Source organism: Panulirus ornatus, chromosome 37, assembly GCF_036320965.1.
Source record: "Panulirus ornatus isolate Po-2019 chromosome 37, ASM3632096v1, whole genome shotgun sequence".
Taxonomy (NCBI): domain Eukaryota; kingdom Metazoa; phylum Arthropoda; class Malacostraca; order Decapoda; family Palinuridae; genus Panulirus; species Panulirus ornatus.
Genome location: NC_092260.1, coordinates 13,649,175 through 13,673,235, shown reverse-complemented (window position 1 = coordinate 13,673,235; position 24,061 = coordinate 13,649,175). Strand labels below are relative to the sequence as shown.

Here is a 24,061-nt window from a genome sequence, read left to right as displayed (position 1 = left end):
TGTCAGAAGAAGAGAGGAGGAGGAGGAGGAGGTGTGTAGAGTCTCACTGGTTCTGCACACCTCTAATACCTATGTTTTAAGAGGTGTTTGACACGTATAGTGCTGAATCTTATTTTATGAATATGTAACCCAACAAACATCTCCCTCGGTGTTTCATCCACTGGCGACTGAGCCAGACTGGTGTCTGCTTACGTATCAACCATGCGCATTACTCCACTTGCATTGCAAGACGCAATAAGCGACGGAGTCTTGCTGCTAATACCATCCATCACCTGCTGCAGTACTTTACCATATCATTATTTAACCGTCCGTCCACTTCTCGATGACAGATCATGGTACTGATGTTGCCTTGTTCAACCAACTCTAACACAACTGCTACCGCTGACCTCAGCATCTTGGGAAAGCTGTAAATGCGTCTCCAGATAAGGAAATATGGTAATGCTAAGGCTTGTTTAAGAGCGGGCGAAGTCGTGAACCCTGGAGGTCAGGCTGCCACCAGCCCCGGCCCTGCTGACCAATGGTTGCGCCGCCCCTCGTAAAACATTTCAAATCGACATCCCGCGCCATTCTCGCGCGTCGCAACGGGCCAGCCGTACTCTACGAAATTGTGGTGGTAAGGGAAGATGTCCGTCTATGCTTCCGTTTCTCTAACCTCTCGACGCGTAGGATATCTGGGCTGTGTACTGGGGCCGTCGGTAACGTGTGTGTGTGTGTGTGTGTGTGTGTGTGTGTGTGTTTACCCGTACGTTCGCAGTCTTTTTTCTTTATCAGTTCGATGACGTTCTTCAGTTTGATCTTTAAATGTAGGATGATGCGAATCCGTGTCATTAACTTGACTGACCACAAAGGCTAATGAAACCTGCTCTCCTTGACAGTATGATGCCTCGTTTAGATGTCACGGTCTCAGGATAGCTGGCTGGACGAGTGATTGCCTTGAAATGATTTCATATAAAACGTTTGTTACGAGAGCGGGATCAGATACGGTCTTTGAGGCTTGGTTTTACGAAAATTGCGATGCACGTGCTTCAAGAGACGTTCGATGCCCTCACCTCACTCATCCCTAAATCACTGTGAGCTGTCATAGATAATCTGGACATAAATCAATATCATACACACACATAATGGGTTTCCCCTGACGTAAGTCATCTGAGAACCTGCGTAGAATAACATTACAGAACGTGGTTCCCCGCCCAGACACCTGCTTTTGTATCCTTGTAATCGCTCGATCTTTGTAAAACTTGTGTTCACCTCGTGGGTACTGCTCCTGCGACTCAAGCCTCCTTTTGTCGTCCTCGACAAAGAATCAATCCAAGGCCACGCATCATCAACGGCAAGGTTAGTTCTTCCAGCCCACCTCTCTCTCTCTCTCTCTCTCTCTCTCTCTCTCTCTCTCTCTCTCTCTCTCTCTCTCTCTCTCTCTCTCTCACTGCCCTTACATTCAGCTGATTATGCAAAGCCTTTCTGAACCCAGAGTCGCTGCTGATTACGCCAGTTCTCTTTACCAACAAGCTTTTGAAGCCTAGTGCACTTGAACAACATCATCCGGTCTCTCACCACCTCTTCCCTACCCACCTCATTTGTGGAACGCCCTCCGTATACATGTTTCTTCTTCCATCTGCGTCCTGCAGTTTTTGACCCAGTAGTATACAAACCTTTCATGTCATACCATCTCCCCTCCCATGAAGTTCAAGGGAAGCTTTGACATCGTATCAGACCCAGAACCAGAACCAGTGAATATGTTGCAGTTGGCACGTGCAATTTTGACATCGCTAATTTTCAGGAAGAAGCAAACAAGCATGAGTTTGTAGGAAAATTAAAGAGAGCTGTAAAAATAATTTCATGCTCTAGCGAATCACATGCGATCCCAAATTCCTTTAAAATAGATTTGTAACTGTCTGAACAGCTGATTTTTGCCATTAATCAGTATGTTAAGCCACGCGGCTCTAAAAAAGAATCTCCCAGTATAATTTTGTATTACACTAACCACGCTCGCACCCTAGGCTAATGTCAACCCTGAAACCTCACAGCAAACATTAGAGCGATGGTTCCTCCGGAACGGGAAAAGATTTTAAAGATATTTACTGATATATATTAGCGTATCAAATCCTGTGTCGCCCAGGGCCGGCTTGAGAGGACGGTAATTATAACGATACAACAGAGGTTGAACCATTATGTGACATTCATTTTTTTTTTTTTTTTTTTTCATTCATTTCAAGCTAAAAGTTTGTTTCTAAATTGTTCTTACATTTTTCATATGTATATATATGTATGTGTGTGTGTGTGTGTGTATGTGCATATGTGTGTGTGTGTGTGTGTGTGTGTATATGTATATATATATGTATATTATCCCTGGGGATAGGGGTGAAAGAATACTTCCCACGTATTCCTCGCGTGTCGTAGAAAGCGACTAGAGGGGACGGGAGCGGGGGGCCGGAAATCCTCCCCTCCTTGTATTAACTTTCTAAAATGGGAAACAGAAGAAGGAGTCACGCGGGGAGTGATCATCCTCCTCGAAGGCTCAGAGTGGGGTGCCTAAATGTGTGTGGATGTAACCAAGATGTGAAAAAAGGAGAGATAGGTAGTATGTTTGAGGAAAGGAACCTGGATGTTTTGGCTCTGAGTGAAACGAAGCTCAAGGGTAAAGGGGAAGAGTGGTTTGGAAATGTCTGGGGAGTGAAGTCAGGGGTTAGTGAGAGGACAAGAGCAAGGGAAGGAGTAGCAATACTCCTGAAACAGGAGTTGTGGGAGTATGTGATAGAATGTAAGAAAGTAAATTCTCGATTAATATGGGTAAAATTGAAAGTTGATGGAGAGAGGTGGGTGATTATTGGTGCATATGCACCTGGGCATGAGAAGAAAGATCATGAGAGGCAAGTGTTTTGGGAGCAGCTAAATGAGTGTGTTAGCGGTTTTGATGCACGAGACCGGGTTATAGTGATGGGTGATTTGAATGCAAAGGTGAGTAATGTGGCAGTTGAGGGAATAATTGGTATGCATGGGGTGTTCAGTGTTGTAAATGGAAATGGTGAAGAGCTTGTAGATTTATGTGCTGAAAAAGGACTGATGATTGGGAATACCTGGTTTAAAAAGCGAGATATACATAAGTATACTTATGTAAGTAGGAGAGATGGCCAGAGAGCGTTATTGGATTACGTGTTAATTGACAGGCGTGCGAAAGAGAGACTTTTGGATGTTAATGTGCTGAGAGGTGCAACTGGAGGGATGTCTGATCATTATCTTGTGGAGGCTAAGGTGAAGATTAGTATGGGTTTTCAGAAAAGAGGAGTGAATGTTGGGGTGAAGAAGGTGGTGAGAGTAAGTGAGCTTGGGAAGGAGACCTGTGTGGGGAAGTACCAGGAGAGACTGTGTACAGAATGGAAAAAGGTGAGAACAATGGAAGTAAGGGGAGTCGGGGAGGAATGGGATGTATTTAGGGAATCAGTGATGGATTGCGCAAAAGATGCTTGTGGCATGAGAAGAGTGGGAGGTGGGCTGTTTAGAAAGGGTAGTGAGTGGTGGGATGAAGAAGTAAGAGTATTAGTGAAAGAGAAGAGAGAGGCATTTGGACGATTTTTGCAGGGAAAAAATGCAATTGAGTGGGAGAAGTATAAAAGAAAGAGACAGGAGGTCAAGAGAAAGGTGCAAGAGGTGAAAAAAAGGGCAAATGAGAGTTGGGGTGAGAGACTATCAGTAAATTTTAGGGAGAATAAAAAGATGTTCTGGAAGGAGGTAAATAGGGTGCGTAAGACAAGGGAGCAAATGGGAACGTCAGTGAAGGGCGTAAATGGGGAGGTGATAACAAGTAGCGGTGATGTGAGAAGGAGATGGAATGAGTATTTTGAAGGTTTGTTGAATGTGTCTGATGACAGAGTGGCAGATATAGGGTGTTTTGGTCGAGGTGGTGTGCAAAGTGAGAGGGTTAGGGAAAATGATTTGGTAAACAGAGAAGAGGTAGTAAAAGCTTTGCGGAAGATGAAAGCCGGCAAGGCAGCAGGTTTGGATGGTATTGCAGTGGAATTTATTAAGAAAGGGGGTGACTGTATTGTTGACTGGTTGGTAAGGTTATTTAATGTATGTATGACTCATGGTGAGGTGCCTGAGGATTGGCGGAATGCGTGCATAGTGCCATTGTACAAAGGCAAAGGGGATAAGAGTGAGTGCTCAAATTACAGAGGTATAAGTTTGTTGAGTATTCCTGGTAAATTATATGGGAGGGTATTGATTGAGAGGGTGAAGGCATGTACAGAGCATCAGATTGGGGAAGAGCAGTGCGGTTTCAGAAGTGGTAGAGGATGTGTGGATCAGGTGTTTGCTTTGAAGAATGTATGTGAGAAATACTTAGAAAAGCAAATGGATTTGTATGTAGCATTTATGGATCTGGAGAAGGCATATGATAGAGTTGATAGAGATGCTCTGTGGAAGGTATTAAGAATATATGGTGTGGGAGGCAAGTTGTTAGAAGCAGTGAAAAGTTTTTATCGAGGATGTAAGGCATGTGTACGTGTAGGAAGAGAGGAAAGTGATTGGTTCTCAGTGAATGTAGGTTTGCGGCAGGGGTGTGTGATGTCTCCATGGTTGTTTAATTTGTTTATGGATGGGGTTGTAAAGGAGGTAAATGCAAGAGTCCTGGAAAGAGGGGCAAGTATGAAGTCTGTTGGGGATGAGAGAGCTTGGGAAGTGAGTCAATTGTTGTTCGCTGATGATACAGCGCTGGTGGCTGATTCATGTGAGAAACTGCAGAAGCTGGTGACTGAGTTTGGTAAAGTGTGTGGAAGAAGAAAGTTGAGAGTAAATGTGAATAAGAGCAAGGTTATTAGGTACAGTAGGGGTGAGGGTCAAGTCAATTGGGAGGTGAGTTTGAATGGAGAAAAACTGGAGGAAGTGAAGTGTTTTAGATATCTGGGAGTGGATCTGTCAGCGGATGGAACCATGGAAGCGGAAGTGGATCATAGGGTGGGGGAGGGGGCGAAAATTTTGGGAGCCTTGAAAAATGTGTGGAAGTCGAGAACATTATCTCGGAAAGCAAAAATGGGTATGTTTGAGGGAATAGTGGTTCCAACAATGCTGTATGGTTGCGAGGCGTGGGCTATGGATAGAGATGTGCGCAGGAGGATGGATGTGCTGGAAATGAGATGTTTGAGGACAATGTGTGGTGTGAGGTGGTTTGATCGAGTAAGTAACGTAAGGGTAAGAGAGATGTGTGGAAATAAAAAGAGCGTGGTCGAGAGAGCAGAAGAGGGTGTTTTGAAATGGTTTGGGCACATGGAGAGAATGAGTGAGGAGAGATTGACCAAGAGGATATATGTGTCGGAGGTGGAGGGAACGAGGAGAAGAGGGAGACCAAATTGGAGGTGGAAAGATGGAGTGAAAAAGATTTTGTGTGATCGGGGCCTGAACATGCAGGAGGGTGAAAGGAGGGCAAGAAATAGAGTGAATTGGAGTCATGTGGTATACAGGGGTTGACGTGCTGTCAGTGGATTGAATCAAGGCATGTGAAGCGTCTGGGGTAAACCATGGAAAGCTGTGTAGGTATGTATATTTGCGTGTCTGGATGTGTGTATGTGCATGTGTATGGGGGGGGGGGGGTTGGGCCATTTCTTTCGTCTGTTTCCTTGCGCTACCTCGCAAACGCGGGAGACAGCGACAAAGTATAAAAAAAAAAAAAAAAAAAAAAAAAAAAACAGTACAGGAGCGGGAAGTGGGCAGATCAGTTCAGTTATCATCAGAGGTGAGCGTGGCAACACACTAATCGTATCCCAGGGGCGGTGACTGTTTACACATTGAAGGTTCCAGTTATAGATAAGAAAAAATCTTCCTCGATGCCAGGTTTTGAAAGACAAAAGGTAAAAAAAAAAAAAAAAAATATGAGAATTTGAGAAATGGAAACATATTGTCTTTGATAAGACATTGGTCATAGGTGTAAGGGAGAATGTTATTCATATCAAGAGGTACGAGAAAAAGTGTGGAGATAGCAGGTACAAATGAGAAGGATAGGAATACGCTGCATATAGGAGCTATACAGACTAACCAAAGAAAGTCTTAAAGAGACAGAAAGACCAACAATCCTGACACGTAAGATATAAAATGGTTCCAGGCACTGCTTTGACATTATCCACAAGCAGGGTCGTTAGGTTTAACACTGGAAAGGGACAGGTTAGGTGGGGTGTGAGTTTGATTGGAGCTAACGAGGTGAAGCGTTTTACATGTCTGGGATTAGAAATGATAACGAATAGAACAATGGGAGCTGAAGTGTTATAGGGTGAGTGAGGGGTACAAAGTCCTGGCAGCATTAAGGAATGTGTAGAAAGGAAGGTCACTATCTGAGGACGAAAATGGGTACGTTTGAGGGTATAGTAGTTCCGACGGTGTTGTATGAACGTTAAGGCACGGGCTTTAGATGAGAACGTACAGAAGAGAGTGGTAGTGCAGGAATTGAAATGTCTAAGGACGCTATGTGGTGTGAAGGGGTTAGATCGAGTAAGAAATGTGAGAGGCGTGGTGGCAACAAGAATGTAAGGATGAGTCCTGCAGGAGCCTCATAATGCAGAAGGTCAGGCAAGGTAAGGTATTTGATAAAAGTAGCTGGGGAACGCTGGCAGCCGTCGAGGCGAGACGCCGTCTATCAAGACTACGTCCGAAGGGAAAGTATCGCCTCGATGGGTCCAGTCAGCGTTCCTCACAGTGCTGTGCGAGCCGTCATACAATGAAAGAGTACCCCAAGCGCACTGACCTGACTGTTGATATGGAGGTCCAGTTCGCCTCTAAAACCTGCAGTTTCTTACGATCGTTTAATGTAGTTAAAATCACGATTCTATTTCTTTCCTACTCAGAGCTGATTGTGCTCGTCTCTTATGTGGCTTCGATTCCTCCGTCCAGGAGATGGCATATGATTCTCCTACTCAAGCTCGTGGAAGTGTGAGGAATGTAGCTACGGTTGGAACGGAACACGCAGTCGCCAGTGTTATATTTACATATGTACATTACGGTGGTCTTCTTCAGCATTGAAAGATTTTCACTCAAATTGTTTTTCATCAAGAGGGACGACACTTTCAGGCTTTCGTAGAAAATGCTGAAGTTGAAATTATCATCTGGTTTCTTTCTTTTAAAATTTCCCTCTAAACTATCTTGAAATATCTTCTCATAATTTTTGTAGGCGAACGAAATGGGTGTTTTTCTGGCAAAGTTTGAGAGCAGTCCCAGCAAGGCTGGGTTGGAAGGTTGATTGAGGTGCTTATTTCTTGTGCTTTTCAGCTTCCCAACTGACGTCACTGGTGCTGTATCTACTATGGCATTCACTGTCTCCGTTACGACAACGTCCCACAACAGTCCGTTTCCTGTACACTTGCAAAGTAAACACTTGGTTAGAAGAGAACGTGAACGTCAAGGATGGGGAATTTGTTCTAGGCACTTTCCTCCACGTTGAAGCGAAGAACTAATACTGCCTCCATCTGCCGAAGATGCTGTTGCTGGACCTCGTCCTTAGCGTCTACGAGTATATCATCTACGTAACGACAATATATACATACAGTGTAACTGCATCTTGTGTCATCACCTTATCCTCAATATGACAAGTATAAGTTTGATTAAAGAGTATTCCTAAGGGAGAACACATGGCGATACTATCCACTTGGTAGTAAAGGCGTCCTTCAAGGCACTGAAAAGTAGTTTCCTTCGCGCATGTTTGCAGCATTTCTCGTAGGATGTGCTCCAGCAGGCGAGGCTGGCTGTAGCGAGGCGTGGTGGTATGACGATGTCAGTTCTGATTTCATAGTATCCTCCACTGGTACATTAATGAACAGACTCTCGACGTCTAGGGAGGCCAATAAACCACACGAATAATTTCCTTCTGATATGTCTACGAATTCATCCACAGATTTCAGAGCATACTGGTATGTAGGTGTGGGAATCTGGTAGATGCTTGGCCTCAACGGATTACAGTAATGGGTCAACACGTTACCAAGGAAGTATCCTTTGGCGTTTTCCTCACATGTGCGTTCACATCTACGTTGGCTGCGTCAGTCCCTTTTTCAAGTTTTCCGTTGGGTTTCTCGGAATGCATTTGAATTTTCTGGTATCTTGCAGCATTGTCCTCACGGTCTAGGATCACGGACATTGAGAATTTGTCTGCTCCTCTGATAACATGTCTTTGTAGTTCTCCAGTTCCTTCGTGGCATGACGGAGGTTAGGGATGGTGAGTGTACTTGCCTTTCTTGCTCGGTGCTTGGTGCTCTGCTGGCAGCCCTTCTCGCAGGTCTGGCATGACGTCAATCATCCTCTGGTGCAGATCACACTTGTCTCTGAACAATAGCTTGATTACGACTCTCTTCTTTGGCGAGAATGTTTAGCGAGGTATTGGCAGTTCATGCCACTACCTCCCTAAACGGTGGTGAGGGTAACGTATTTGGGTGTGAACAAATATTTGTACCAGTTTCTACAGTACGGGAAGAGAGTTCTACCGTCATGGAAACCCACCTTCCGAACTTACTTTAACATCACTAAGTCCTCTAAACAATTTCAGACTGCCGGCATTCACGGTTTTATTGCTGAGTTTATTTCAGTCTCCCATCACCCTTACACCAAGCAGTATGTCTTTACGCCCTTCTAATAAGCACCTTAGCATGCCCTCAAGCTACTCTGGCATTACAACTCATGAATAACTGTTCACTGTTGACGTCTTTCAAATGATTAAAAATATGAAGGCTGCGATCAGATTACCCCTCACTGCTTCTCCCCTCCATGTGTGGGCAAACCTGAAATTTTAGCCTTCCATTGTCGTTCAGTCTTAATCTAGGTACCATCTTTGCTGTCCTTCTCTGGACCCACTCGATCAAATCTTGAAATTTCTTAAGGTGTGGTGGCCAGACTTGATAGTCATGATGCAGTTTTGGTTTAACATATGTTGTGAATAGTTTATAAAACATTTCCTTACCCAACACTTGAATGCGATTCTAATATTTGTCATGTGACATTTTACGTTTGCATATATATATATATATATATATATATATATATATAGAAAGAGAGAGAGAGATAGAGAGAGAGAGAGAGAGAGAGAGAGAGAGAGAGAGAGAGAGAGAGAGAGAGAGAGAGAGAGAGAGAGAGAAGCAAGGGGTAAATGAGGCAACATAAACACGCTTCCTTGGAAATCATCCACATGCATCAAAAAACTTACACCTGTACACACTTCAGCCTTATCTTCCATTTCAAACTATCTCTTCCCCTATCCTACCTCTTTCTTCCTCTTCCATAACCATCCACTAAAAAATAACAGAACATAATCATCATCACTAACTGTATAAGAACTTATACATAAATCATACATGAGATCAACTTGGATTTTAAGAGCGCGCAGTAAATCACGGTTCCTGACACATTTGGCGTCAGTGGGCAGTTACTGCGAGAGAAACACAATGTAGATTTATCTTTTATTTCATGTTGCTTAATCCACATAATACATCTATTTCTGATATACTGTAACTAACATAGTTTCATATCACATCAACTGCCAATCACAGAGAAAATCACACAGGTATTGTCACATTTATTGTCTAAGGACGACTACGTTATAACCAGGCGAGACCCCGGATATGTTGCTCCTCCATATCTCAGAAAATGTCAAGAACTTTGGTGTACATGAAATATAAGTACGACAGGGACTAAACCACTCACTCAGGGAGTACGCTACATGCTCGGTGCACAGGTCATAAACATGGTGAAGAAATTAGACATTCCGTATATGACGAAGAACAAATCAAATACGTAATTCTCGCCATTACTGACGACTAAATAACACAACAGTATGGAATGTAGCAGACATACTGTTAAGGGCTGGTGTATCCTGCAACGCTGCTCATGCGTACAAATGCATTGAGGCGACAGACACAAACAGCCAAGTGATATATTACAACTGACTAAAGAGGGTCAAGGCAAAATCTTGTGGGGTCAGATGTTAAGTGACCTGGGGTCTCGCTTGTGGGGTCAGGAGGAAATCCTCTAAGGTTTCGTCGATGGAATGAGTGGTGGCCTCACCTGCAAGCAGCGATAGCATTTACTTCTTTTATTGGACGACTTGTAATAGCTTGAAGGACATAAACACTAGACAAAAGACTGTAAAAAAAAAAAAGAAAATAGACAGAATTTGTCTGCTTTTAATTTTAAACCAAAATATTTTTTTTTCCTGCTTACAGGATCGTCAAGTAACCTTACAAAAGCCGCGTGGATCTTGCTACAACAACAAGGATCCTACATCAAATAAAATTCCTTAAAACAGATTCACTGAAACTTGAGATATTTTCCACCAAGCCTTTCGTTAAATTCTTTGGAAGCCCTAAGAACCAAGATAAACGGGAATAAACTTTGGAAACAGAAAAATCATGTCCTAATTTCAGAATCAGTCATACTAATTACGTAATATTAGTTCCATGATTTATTTATGTACAATCCACATTCACAGGTAGGTGTCCTCGTAATCTGAGGTGTGGATGTCCTCTCCACCACCACAAGACGTCACCAGCGGGACGCGCGCCGCCTGCCAGGTTTGCTACCGCCGCTGCAAGAGGGATGGAACCTTACTGACTCTTGTAAGCTTCGGCCAGCTCCTTCTTGAGGGAGGTGACGTTGGGGTCTTCACTGTACTGCTGGTTCACCGTCAACAGCTGCAGAAAAGGAGAGTATTGATTAATATCAAAATAATTTATCTTATATGCTAGGGGCCTACATAAGCAGGAAGGTGAAAGGCTTGCACGGAATAGAGTGAATTGGAGCGATGTGGTATATATGGGGTGACGTGCGAACAGTGAACTGAACCAGGGCGAATGAAACAGTCGGGGTAAACCAATGTCTGTCGGACATGGTTGTGTATAGGAAGGGGATTGTGGTTTCTGTGCATTAAACATGACAGCTAGAGGATGAATATGCGAGAATGAGGCCTTTCTTCATTTGTTTCTGGCACCACCAAAAACACAGAAGCAAGGGAAGTCAGTTTTGGAAATCGTCTCCATCATCTTAAGACTAACTATTGTAACAATATCATTACAAGTAAATTATATATTTCATATATTGTTTTTCGCGAAGCGAGGAAGTACCAAGAACATACAAACACTATTTTTTGCCCAAATCGACTCAAGCAGTCATGCATAATGCACCCAAACCAGAGCCTATCATGAACATCCAGGTTCCACAGGTGTTTCTGGGGTTTTCCCCGACAGCTTTATGTGCTTTGCCTGGTTCAGCCCATTAACACAGCATATCCCCCCCTGTATACCAGATCATTCCAATCCACAGTATCACGCGCAGACCTTACACACTTCCGCATGTTCAGGCTCCGACCCATCAAAAAATCTTTCACCATATACATATGATATAATCTTATATATAATCATAGCCTGACATTTTCTGACTTTCGAATACATAATTTGCCGATCACAGATCTCGGTTACTTACGTTTGATAATAGCATCACTCCACAGAACAGCCAAAACCCATCACAAACTTCTCTGCTACATTATGGCGGAGGTTCCTCTGGTATGTAGGTAAGTCCACCACGTAGTCAAATAGACGCATGATTTCCACCGTCACCACCGTATCAGAAATGAAGTGGATAACGCGCGTGTCCTTCATTGCCTAATAAATTTTTCTTCTGCTTAGGAGCACTGAAGACTACTGTGATCCTCCCCTTGATACTAACTACATCTCCCTGTCTCGGCAAGCAGGGATGATATGTTCTCTTATCGTTGGAATACAAGTATAAAAATCAGTCCCTCAAATAAGCTTGACGGGCGGAATATTCTGATCCTAATAACATCTGTACAACATGCCTTTCCGCCTATACCCTGATTATGGGCTCGCGGGGACAAGCCCATGCGTCGGTTCGCTTGCTTTGTACAAAAACGCCTTTAAAATTCACCGGACACGGTGGGTCATTACATCAGCTGGTGATCATGACGATATGTTGGTTACAGAGCACATGGTCACACAGGCAGACGACATACATAGTGGGGGTTCAGTCTTCATCTAGGTTCCGGTGGGGAGATCCACAACGATAGAATCACTCCACAGTAATACCGTCGTATTCCAAGACTGTGAACTCGTACATATCAAGTTAACTTACTGTCTTGTTGCCATGGCTTCCACTTCATAGCAAATAAGGGTGAGCTTCCCTCACACTCTTCCCTTGTGAGGTGCACTTACCCCTACCACCAGACTGCTCTCCTACACCCTCTGCTCCCGTCTTCACATAACTGCACTTCAATCCGCATACTCTGTGCAATGTTCTCTCCCGCGGGCCACCTTATACACTCACCCCCACGTCTCCCTCACAACTAGCCATACACACCCTCCCCTGTGTCCCTCCTCACTCTCAACTTCAGCATCCTAGTCACTTCTGACCTTTATCCCATGACCTACGTCCTCTCACACCCTAACCATCCACATACTCCCCCTCATCTTCCACACCCCAAGTCCACAAACCCCTTAATCCTTCACACCCCTCTCCCGATGCCTCCCTCACCATCCCCTACATACCTCACCTTCCACTCGACCCTTACCTTCATTTCCGGAAGCCCTGGTACCCTTACCCTGGGCAGCTCCCCTTACCCTCAACATCGTCTCACCTTCCTCATCCCCTCGGCCTATACCCTCATCCACCCTGCTTTGTTCCCTACCTCCTCTCCCTTTCATAATGTTCTCTCCCCCACCCCCTCAGCTCACGGTTGCCACCCCTCCCACTATTCCCCCACACACGTCTAACGTTTACTCTCCCCCCCCCCCCCCTACCTCGTGTCTCATTCTCTTCCTGCTTGTGGACTCCACAGTTTTGCGTAGCTCTCACCTTCCCTGGTGCGTCCTGCTGCCCTCCTCCTTAGTCCAGGCCATAGTTTTCCATCTCATCCCCCCCTCCTCCCCCCTGCCTCCCTCATACCTCGACTTTCGGACCATACTGCGATGCAATATTTGCTGATGTAACAATTCGAAGCTCATCACGAACCTGTTAGCCTGATCAATAATTCACCCAGAGGGGAATACAGTGAACAGAGGTTTTCACATTTCCCAATTATATGAGTCTCCTTTTAATATAGTTCACTTTATCTTCGTCTGTACAAAATGGTACACTATCTGCTGAATCAGAACATACTTATTCAGTTTTGTTCTTAAGGTTCAGTGTCTCGGCGTCTTGGTGTGTATATGTCTTACGTAATGACATGCGTCTCGAGTTCACCCAACCTCCCGTCGATAAGCGGTCATGAACATTAGCGAAATAAAGTGAAATCTGAGCTCACTGTGATCACTATTCTAGGGATCTTCATTCACTTGCCGTTGTGACGTCAATACCTATCGAGCGCTGCTATTCGTCCGTTGGTCTGCCACGCCCCCGGCCCGGCCACGATTGGCCAATATTCAAACCGAGGCTTGATGATTGGTTCTTTCGTATACTACGCGTATTTGTGGTCAGCAGATAAGATAAAGAGGAGGGAGATAAAACATCCACCTCAGAGTTCAGAAATTTTTATCACTTTTACATTTTTGAAGAGGTGGCAAGGAAAACAACCTTGATAGCCTGGAATCATATTGCGATCGGGTGCAGTTATGACAGTATAACATGGGAATGGTGGACAGTAGCAAGGACAGCCCAGTTCCACGTAGGCTTAGCTCTTCCTGTGGCTGACGAGCTCGGCCCTACCCTGCTGAATATTGTAACGGGGAAACATCCACAATATATGAAGGGAAAATATTCGTAAAAATACAACTGCAGTTGTTGAATATATGAGAATTTCAGGTAATGTCTTACTTGTTCTTTAACTGAATTCAAAAAAATCGTCCATTTACAAATGACTCAGAGAAATGTGGAATTAAGGGAAGAACCAGGGTATACAATGTGTAGGAAGACCAAGTAGATGAATATAGCAATGGTGTGTGTCAGTGTGCGCGATACTCGGGATGACCCGAACCACACCAGCAACCTTCAAACTGCCTCCTCCACCCTCATAACCTCTTCCCCTGCCTTTCAATTACTTACTTCCTTATTTCAAAACCCTAATCCCACTTGCATGAATCTTTCTCACCCTCTTGACTCCACCTACGCACTTCCCTCTTTTTTCCTTACTCTTTCTTCCGTCCTCCTCTTCCTTACTTCTTCCTCTACAGCACACTTCACCACACACCCAAACTCCACCTCTCCACCCTACGTTTAGACCATGTCATCCCCCACCTCTTCATGTCAACTCCACCTCTTCATGCCACATCTCTCATCCACTCTATTTTACCTACCTGTCCTTCTTTTCACTAGTCTTTCCACCCTTCCTCTGCACCTCCCACTTCACCCCACTTTCCCCACCCCACCTCCACTTCAGTCACCTCCTCTCGCTCTCTGTCCTCAGAACTAAGAGAATAGCTTTTGTTCGCGACCCACAGAAACCCACTCCAGGGAATAATTAAGCGAGTCTCTAAATAGTCCTCGACCAGATGCACAGAATGGAAAATATAAACCCAAGCACAAAGAGCGCTGCCCAACATATGTTCAATAATAGCCATTCATTACGTGTTATATAACCATAATACTAGAACTATCATTATATCCATATCAACTTATAGTCTACACACACACACACACAAACACACACACACACACACACACACACACACACACACACACACACACAGGCCTCCGTGGTGAAGTGGTTGACTTTACAGGCTATAATGCCACAAGGGTTCGAGTCCTGGGCGCGGCACTCAGCCCACACCCAACCCGGGTGTTCCAAAGGTACCATTTCTCACTAAGTATTTCTATCAACCTTATCATACACTTGCACTTGGTCTAAAAATGCCATACAAATCGTTCACTTTATTTCTCAGATTCTTCAAAGTAAACACTTGGTCTACACATCCTCCAACACTCCTGAAGCTAATCTTTCCTCCCCAATCTGATGCTGTTTATGCATTCACTCCCCCTCCGCTCCCTATAATTTATAGTGGCACTTTAAAAGGCATAAACCCATAAAACCCATAAACAACAGTCACCCAATTTATTTTTTTTTTTGAGAAATACAGCTGCAATCTCATCCTCTCCGGCTTGTTTGCCATACTTTATCTCGCGAAACGCTTTCACCACCTCTCCTCTTTTCACTTATGCGTTCAGCAGGACTTAACTCGCCCCACGTTCCTTACGTCCCAAACATCCCACATTCTGCCACCTTGTCCTCTAACACATTCACCAGTCCTTCAAAACAGTCACTACATCATCTCTTCACTTCTTTTTCCCCTGCTACCACTTCCCCACCTGCTTCTCTCAGTGATGCTCATTTTGTTCTCTTGTTCTCGCCACACTATTCATCTTTCAAAACAATTTCATATTCTCCCTGAAGTTTAACGATATTCTTTGACCTCGTCTCTCATTAGCCCTTACTCTGAACTCTTGCTCCTTTCTCTTAAGCTCCTGCTGCTTTTTCTTGTATATCTCCCAATCACTCGCACTCCTTCCCTGCGGATAACGCTTATACGCCTCTCTTTTCCCTTTCTCCCTGGCAAATTAACTTCATCCAACCACTCACTATCCTTTCTCATATGCCCTCATCACACTTACTGCATATCACAAACTTCTCGCGCACATACAAGGACTGCTTCCCTGTATAAATACCTTCCATTCATCACATACACACATGCTTCGATTACACTTATCTTTTCGCATTCTTCACCCTATCTCACTTGGTATCTCCTCAAACAAGCCTCCTCTCCAAGCTCACTCATTTCCCCACTCTCTTCCCTTGTATACTGTCTTCTCTTTTCTTAAGACTTTTACAAAACTTTCACCCTCGCCCCCTCCGAGAAATGATCAGGTGTCCCAGCAGCTGCCCCTCTCAACACAGCCAAGAGCCTCTCCTTGGTAAGCCTACTAATTAGTACGTAATATAATGTAACCCGATCACCATTATGCCCCATCATCCAATCTATACTGGTGTAAGTACTTAAACAGTTGATTGTTCCAGAAGCTTATCACCATTTTCCATCACTCAGGGTGCCCCCATGTCCCTCCATATACACCCACAACCACTACACTAACTACTCTTGCGCTCATTCATTCATATCATCACCTCGCAACGAAACGAGAGCCGCAACCACTCACCCAAAACACTCGCTTCTCATCCTCATTTCTCTCTCTACCAGGGACATAACGCAGTACATGTCACCCACGTCTCACATTTCACTTTAATTTTCGTCCACATCAGTCCGGGGCTCACTTCTCTTCACTCTTTCCTACAACTCCTCCTTCAGCAAAAGTGCCACCCTCTCTTTTGCCCTCGTCCTCACAGTAACCCCAGAAAACTTCAGGACATTCTTAAACCATTCTTCTTCCTTCCCCTTTGGCTTAGCTTCACTCGGAGCCAGAATATCCAGATGTCTATCTATCTATATCTATCTATCTACCTATCTATCTATCTATCTATCTATCTATATATATATATATATATATATATATATATATATATATATATATATATATATATATATATATGTATATATATATATATAGATAGATAGATAGATAGATAGATATATTTATATTCCTATGAGTCCACGGGGCAATGAAACAATATAAGTTCCCAAGTACACTTTCGTGTAATAATCATATCATCAGGGGAGATACAAGAAAGAAATATAAGTCAGTTGATATACAACGAAGAGACGTAGCTAGGATATAGATATAGATATAGTTTACACAAAGTGACAATAAAAAAGAATTTCATATTCATTTTGTGACCAGCTTCCTACACAGTTACTTCTGTCTGAAATATCAAACTGTCATCATGGCAGAATTGGATTGCTCAATGGCGTCCCAGAACACACACACACACACACACACACACACACACACACACACACACACACACACACACACACATACACACACACACGTACATACAAACACACACACACACACACACACACACACACACACACACACACGTACATACAAACACACACACACACACACACACACACACACACACACACAAGACCAAAAACAGAATATGCTCCTCAGGTTTGGTGACCGAAGCCAAATGAGCACAAGCAGCTAATAGAGATGGTCCAGTGAAGGGCAACAAAGACAATGCGAGAATTACGAGAGCTGAGTTACAGGGAGGGACTAGAGGTTTTGACACTCACAACCTTTAAGTTTTGAACAGATTGGCGACAAAGACAGTAACAACTTTTTTTTTCGAAAAAATAGAGCAACCAGAGGACTTAGCATGAAATTAAGGAAGAAACTTATTAAAAATGATGTAAAGTGCTTATATGGATGTAAGAGTTGTATGGTGTCAGAGAATGTTCAAAAGGATGAGTATCCACGAGTGTATATCTCTCTCACCGTAAAGTAGGAATACGTAGGCCATTACAAATACTTAATTACACACACACACACACACACACACACACACACACACACACACACACACACACACACACATGATAATTTCTACCGTGACATGAATTGGGAAATGGAGTTCAGTATTCAGGAATTAGGTCAGTGTGGTGAAAGGTTGTATCATATTTACAATGAAGGAGCAGGAACCACTTAGCCTCAAATACTGAGCGAAGGTTGAGAAGGAGGGAGGAATGTTTCAGTCCGAGATGCGCAGCACAACCTCTCACGTGACCCTACTACTCTCCTTAGCTTCCCTTCTCTGAGTCTCCCCTCATCTCTAGTCCATCACCAATTCTTTTGTTTTCGCCCCATATCCTCTGACCCTACTCCCATTTCTCCTCATTTACTCACCTTTCGTCAGTCTTCCCTCACCCCACCCACCCACCCAGCAGGCAGGTTGGCTGCCGCCACCACGACCGGCTGGCTCTCCTGTGTGGGTGGGTGTCGGGAGGAGCTTCGTGCTAAGGCGACCTCCTGCTCAGCGCTCAGTAATTGTCCAGTATCCTCCGACTGGTCGACCACACATCCTACCCCGCTAGATCGATCTCTTGTCTTCCATACACACACACACACACACACACACACACACACACACACACACACACACACACACACACAACATATCTGATATAAGCTAGTGTGTGTGTAAGTGTGTGTGTGTGTGTGTGTGTGTGTGTGTGTGTGTGTGTGTGTGTGTGTGTGTGTGTGTGTGTGCAGAGGAGTGAGGACATGGTACATATATACAAGGCTAAGAGACGGGGTAACACGAGTGTAACTCTCTTTCCACGTAACACACAAACAAAAATCACACACACACACACACACACACACACACACACACACACACACACACACACACATACATGCACGCACGGGCTTGCGTGGTGTAGCGGCAACCGTCGCTCATCATCATGGTTCACGCACGGGCCTGCACGGATTCTGGGTGCGGCAGCCATCCCAATTGTTCAGCCTCCCCTCGGGGCTGGTCGATAGATGTGTACCTGGCTTAGGCTGGTGTGTGTGTGTGTGTGTGTGTGTGTGTGTACACAGGAGTAAAGACATAGTCCATACACACAAGGCACAAGGTTAAGAGACGGGGCACTACATGTGCAAAACTCTACCCGGAACACAAATAGTGAACGAAAATAGTAATCACACATACACACACACCAGCGAAGGTCTACCATTATCATGTCAGGTTGTGTAGTTTCAAGAAATTCTAAAATAAAATGCCAAAGTTTTATAGATTTCATATCAGTTTTTGAGAAGAAAAGAAACTGGAACATAAATCTTTCCGGGTATTATCAACTTGTCCATTTGAACAATCATGGTTATTGGTATTCTTCTTCCCGTATAGAACACTTCTACCGTCTGTCTCGCTCTCCCTCTCTCTGACCTTTACCTGAGCGGAGGCCCTGGGCAGGTAAGGCAGCCTCTCCACTAGGCCCTGGTTGGGCTGAGTTTCCACTTGGTTCTTGTTCCCTCACCCCCTACTCTTGTCCTCCCTTGTGGAGGTTGTCGTATTCCCGATCTCTGATTCATTTGGTACAAAGCTGTGTTTGGTTGATTCTCTCTCTCTCTCTCTCTCTCTCTCTCTCTCTCTCTCTCTCTCTCTCTCTCTCTCTCTCTCTTACTCCTTTACCGTCACGAGACGACCTCTGAACATGTTGGTAAGGCGACAACTTGACAAACCAGCAACGCACACAACCCCATAGTACACCACCTCAGCCTTCCTTACCATCATCCCTCCCTCACTAACACTTGTGTTGCCTCACCACATTTTTCTCACCACTCCCCTCACGACCTTCCCGACCACGTCCCTTCAGGAGGCTATACGGTCACTGCGTGCCGAGGGGATCAGGTCTTCTTCAGGGAGTGGTCCACCCTCCTGAACATGGTTAAGAGGGGGACGAGGGAGAGGCCCACACAAATGGCCCAGGTCACGAAGGGGAACAGAGAATGGCGCACCCTCCTGGGCCAGGTCGTGAACGGGACCAGGGAATGGCCCACCGTCCTGGCCCAGGTCGTGATTGGGACATAAGTGTTGTGATCATGAGTGGCAGTGGTGAGATGAGATTCATGTGGAGTCACTGATGATTGCTGGTGTCTTCCTGGGGCCAGCATTTTATTCAGCCTCTCGAATAAGACGGTACGATTCTCCAGCACGTCGCTACAATTCTTGAGCTTGACGTTACAACTCATGAGCACGACGGTACAGCCCTTTGACATGATGGACCGGCCTTTGACCTCACTCTTGAGGATGAAGTGATGGGTCATGTCATCGTACCACAAGGTCGCATCGCCGTGCCCAAAAATTGCACTGATGCGCTCAAAGTATCAAGATAACAGAGTGATTACTGATGTTCGCATGCATCTATACGACAAGACTTCGCCAGAACAATTATGATAATGTGGGACCACAAGGATCCTATGTAATACGTTGCAGGATCAGTGGGTGTGCGAGGTCATACAAAACACTGCGATAAACACTATCGTTAACGATCAGTATTATCAGAGGTAATCATAATAGTAGAGGTATCGATGAAAGAAAAGATACGAGCATTAATACTAAAGGACTTCGTTGTGTGTCTGGCCCTCAGATGGGACTAGGTACTTGTCAGGTGTGTGCACTCCTGCCACTGTGAGCACCAAGTCAGGTGGCTTTACAGTGGAGCTTCACATGGTTGGTTTCTGCCCAGGTAAAAGCAACACAATTTGATTCTAATCTCTTTTGCGGAGCTTTTGTAAGCGTACTCAGAGTGAAAGGTGCAAGTGATGCTTCTTTCACTTCGCGTCTAAGAGCGCCTTCGAAATCTTGAAGGTAAACGACTCGAGAGACAAGGTAAACTGCTAGATGGTATCTATCAGCCGTGTGCACGTATTACCATTAACCGCTAGAATCTTGGTCTATTAGATCTGTCTAAGTCATAAAGATAGTTTCCAAGACCAAGGACGGCGATCAGTCAGACCTAAAATTTTTATAATCTACGATAACACACCAGCCAGAGTGAGGCTTTTCTTACCATTGCAAATAATCTATACGTCTGCATACAGTGCGCTGTTTCCCTTCCTTCCAAAGCAGTGCAGCCCATCCAGTCTCTCCTCGGCTTTCCCCCTCAAAACAATAGAAGAAGTAGGTCACAGAAGACCGAAAGGAAACACACAAACGCTTGGTCAACATTGGATGAAGTAAGTAAATATAACTCGTTTCTCAGAGAGCCAATACTGCCTCGGGTTTTAAGGTAAACCTAACCAAACGTTTTTGCGCACCACCACAACCGAGCAATATGGAGATGCCTCGCTGCTCACTTTGTAGACGTGGTTATCTAATTGCAGTAACTAAAAGATCAGCATGTAGGTTGCTAAGAGCCGGAGGTGGACGGCAAGGGGTCGAGGTACGCCATGAAGGAGAGAAGCTGGGTGGACGGACGAGAGAAGCTGAGTGACTGGGAAGTGGTGAAGTACAACGAAGGCACCAGGAAGACGTTGAGATAAAGCCATGCTGAAAAAATTGGATGCTGAAAATAAGTCCATAGACGTTGGTCGATATACTTAGAATGCCGCGGGTGATGGCGTCTAGTTAATGATAAATCAAGAAAAAGAAGAAAATCAAAATAAAACTGCGTTAAGCGGCACGAGTCACTAGGTAGGAACAATAGATCTCGTGAAATGGAGAGAAATCATAACTTAAGTAGTCTTTCGAATCTTAAGACCGCCAGGGAAAGAATGCCGAGTACATCAGTAAGAAAAAGATATACAATCGGATCATATTATGTGATGTTGAAACAACAGAAGAAACTGTGGGAGGTGAGACATACGAATATACGCAAAGATAAGAGCAAAAGTTAAAATGACGGTCGCTGCTGAAATGCTAGGAACTGATAAAGGGTCGATGAAACCGTCGGTATGAGGGGATGAGATGATGGCTGCTGACAGACGAAGTTGTGGAGCTTTAGAAATTGGGAAATGAGTTACTTGAAGAGTACTCCTCTTTCAAATTGAGGGATGTCCTTGATAGATACTTAGAAAACGTGAGAACAATGACCAGCAGTAACTAGCTGAGATTTCAAAAAATCTCGGGAGTCTAGTGAGCCAAACAATATAAGTAATGGGAAGAATTTCCTGAAAAGAAAACGGTATTGATGAGAGAGGAACTTTGTTTCTGATACTAGAAGGGATCGTCATTAAAAGTCGCTGTGTCTTGTAACAAGAGAGGAATGGGATTAAGGATCATTACTTAGTGAGCTTTCCACAAAGTAAGGGCAACATACAGACACATTTCTACTCGTCGGTCTCCAGAAATGTTCACCGAATGACAGAGTAACATGTCATGTAATCAACTAAACAGAGGAAACTGATAAAATGGTTCCTTGAGTAAACTGACAGTGAGACAAAAGTCATTTGGAAAAATACATATTGAACACGCCACCAAATGCATCAAGCTGTGCATCAACAGGGCAGCTGACCGGATTTTCTAAAACAAAGGAAGGAAGGAAGGCGGGAGAATGGCTACTGAAAAAGTATTTGTTGACACAGGGGAAAGTCAAAGAGGGGATTACTGACGCAGTGTCTTCTAGATAATGTTTACTTCGGAAGGGAAGGAGCTGATGCATAGGTCATTCTAAAGAAAACGAAAATATGGAAGCCACTGGAAGAGGTTCCACTTGATAATTCATCTGAGGAAAATATTCCCGAAGAACAGCCAATCCGTTGACGGTGAGATGGCAAGAAAACGACTAGAATGATAATCGTTATGATATGACAAGGGCCACTGGTTGAGTCACTGACTGTAAAAGTTGCTACATTTAAAAGTACCTCATAGAACACGAGGATCATGGTATGTTTACAGCAGAAAACTGTTGCCAAGTGAAATAAAGAATTCTGGAATAAGGAGGACATTGTAGGGAGAGGCTGCTGAGGATTTCGCATGTGGCGGGAGAGGACGAAAGCCACTGAAATAATCATGTACTGGCGGGAAGATTACCGTCTAAGGGAGGGTAAGTTCGAAAGAATGGAGCAGAACAATTTCTAAGAGAAGGACGAGGGTCACTGGGAAGCGCACTGGAGGGAAAACTTTTTCTCCTGGAGAACCGGTAGGGAAAAGCCGTTGTAATTACTCCACCAGCAACAAGATTAACGATCACAGCAAACTCATCTGAGGGCCTGGCTGGGGTCGACGGTACGTCTTTGTGTACACAGTTGACCTCGGTCTGGCCTGGTAAAGCTCAGCGAGACTGGAACAGTGTAAAACAAGGAGCAGAAGTTTAACTGTAGCAAGAACTGCGTTTGTACAGGGAACCGGAAAGAAACCGACGAGTATCTAAGATAATGTATTATATATAATATATATAATATATATATATAATATATATATTATATATATATAATATATATATATATATATATATATATATATATATATAATTTTTTTTTTTTTTTTTTTTATACGTTGTCGCTGTCTCCCGTGTTTGCGAGGTAGCGCAAGGAAACAGACGAAAGAATGGCCCAACCCACCCACATACACATGCATATACATACATGTCCACACACGCCAATATACATACCTATATATATATATATTTATTTATTTTGCCTTGTCGCTGTCTCCCGTGTTTGCGAGGTAGCGCAAGGAAACAGACGAAAGAATGGCCCAACCCACCCACATACACATGCATATACATACATGTCCACACACGCCAATATACATACCTATATATATATATATAATATATATATATATTTATTTATTTTGCCTTGTCGCTGTCTCCCGTGTTTGCGAGGTAGCGCAAGGAAACAGACGAAAGAATGGCCCAACCCACCCACATACACATGCATATACATACATGTCCACACACGCCAATATACATACCTATATATATATATATTTATTTATTTTGCCTTGTCGCTGTCTCCCGTGTTTGCGAGGTAGCGCAAGGAAACAGACGAAAGAATGGCCCAACCCACCCACATACACATGCATATACATACATGTCCACACACGCCAATATACATACCTATATATATATATATAATATAATATATATATATTTATTTATTTTGCCTTGTCGCTGTCTCCCGTGTTTGCGAGGTAGCGCAAGGAAACAGACGAAAGAATGGCCCAACCCACCCACATACACATGCATATACATACATGTCCACACACGCCAATATACATACCTATATATATATATATATTTATTTATTTTGCCTTGTCGCTGTCTCCCGTGTTTGCGAGGTAGCGCAAGGAAACAGACGAAAGAATGGCCCAACCCACCCACATACACATGCATATACATACATGTCCACACACGCCAATATACATACCTATATATATATATATCTATATATATATATATAAATAATATATATATATTTATTTATTTTGCCTTGTCGCTGTCTCCCGTGTTTGCGAGGTAGCGCAAGGAAACAGACGAAAGAATGGCCCAACCCACCCACATACACATGCATATACATACATGTCCACACACGCCAATATACATACCTATATATATATATATATTTATATATATATATATACATATATATATATATAATATATATATATATTATATATTATATATATATATATTATATATATATATATAATATATATAATATATATATATTATATATATATTATATA

At 43.7% G+C, this 24,061-nt stretch overlaps 1 protein-coding gene across 2 annotated transcripts in view; it reads right to left on the bottom strand.

Annotated features, from left to right (window-relative positions):
• Window positions 1–9,413: 9,413 nt before the first annotated feature.
• Window positions 9,414–24,061, bottom strand: part of LOC139760512 (normal mucosa of esophagus-specific gene 1 protein-like) — a 686,022-nt gene continuing 671,374 nt past the window's right edge. For both annotated transcript variants that reach the window (XM_071683807.1, XM_071683806.1), the window contains exon 5: window positions 9,414–10,655. In XM_071683807.1, the coding sequence (XP_071539908.1) occupies window positions 10,569–10,655 (87 nt within the window). In that variant the 3' untranslated portion in view covers window positions 9,414–10,568. The remainder of the gene's footprint in view (window positions 10,656–24,061) is intronic.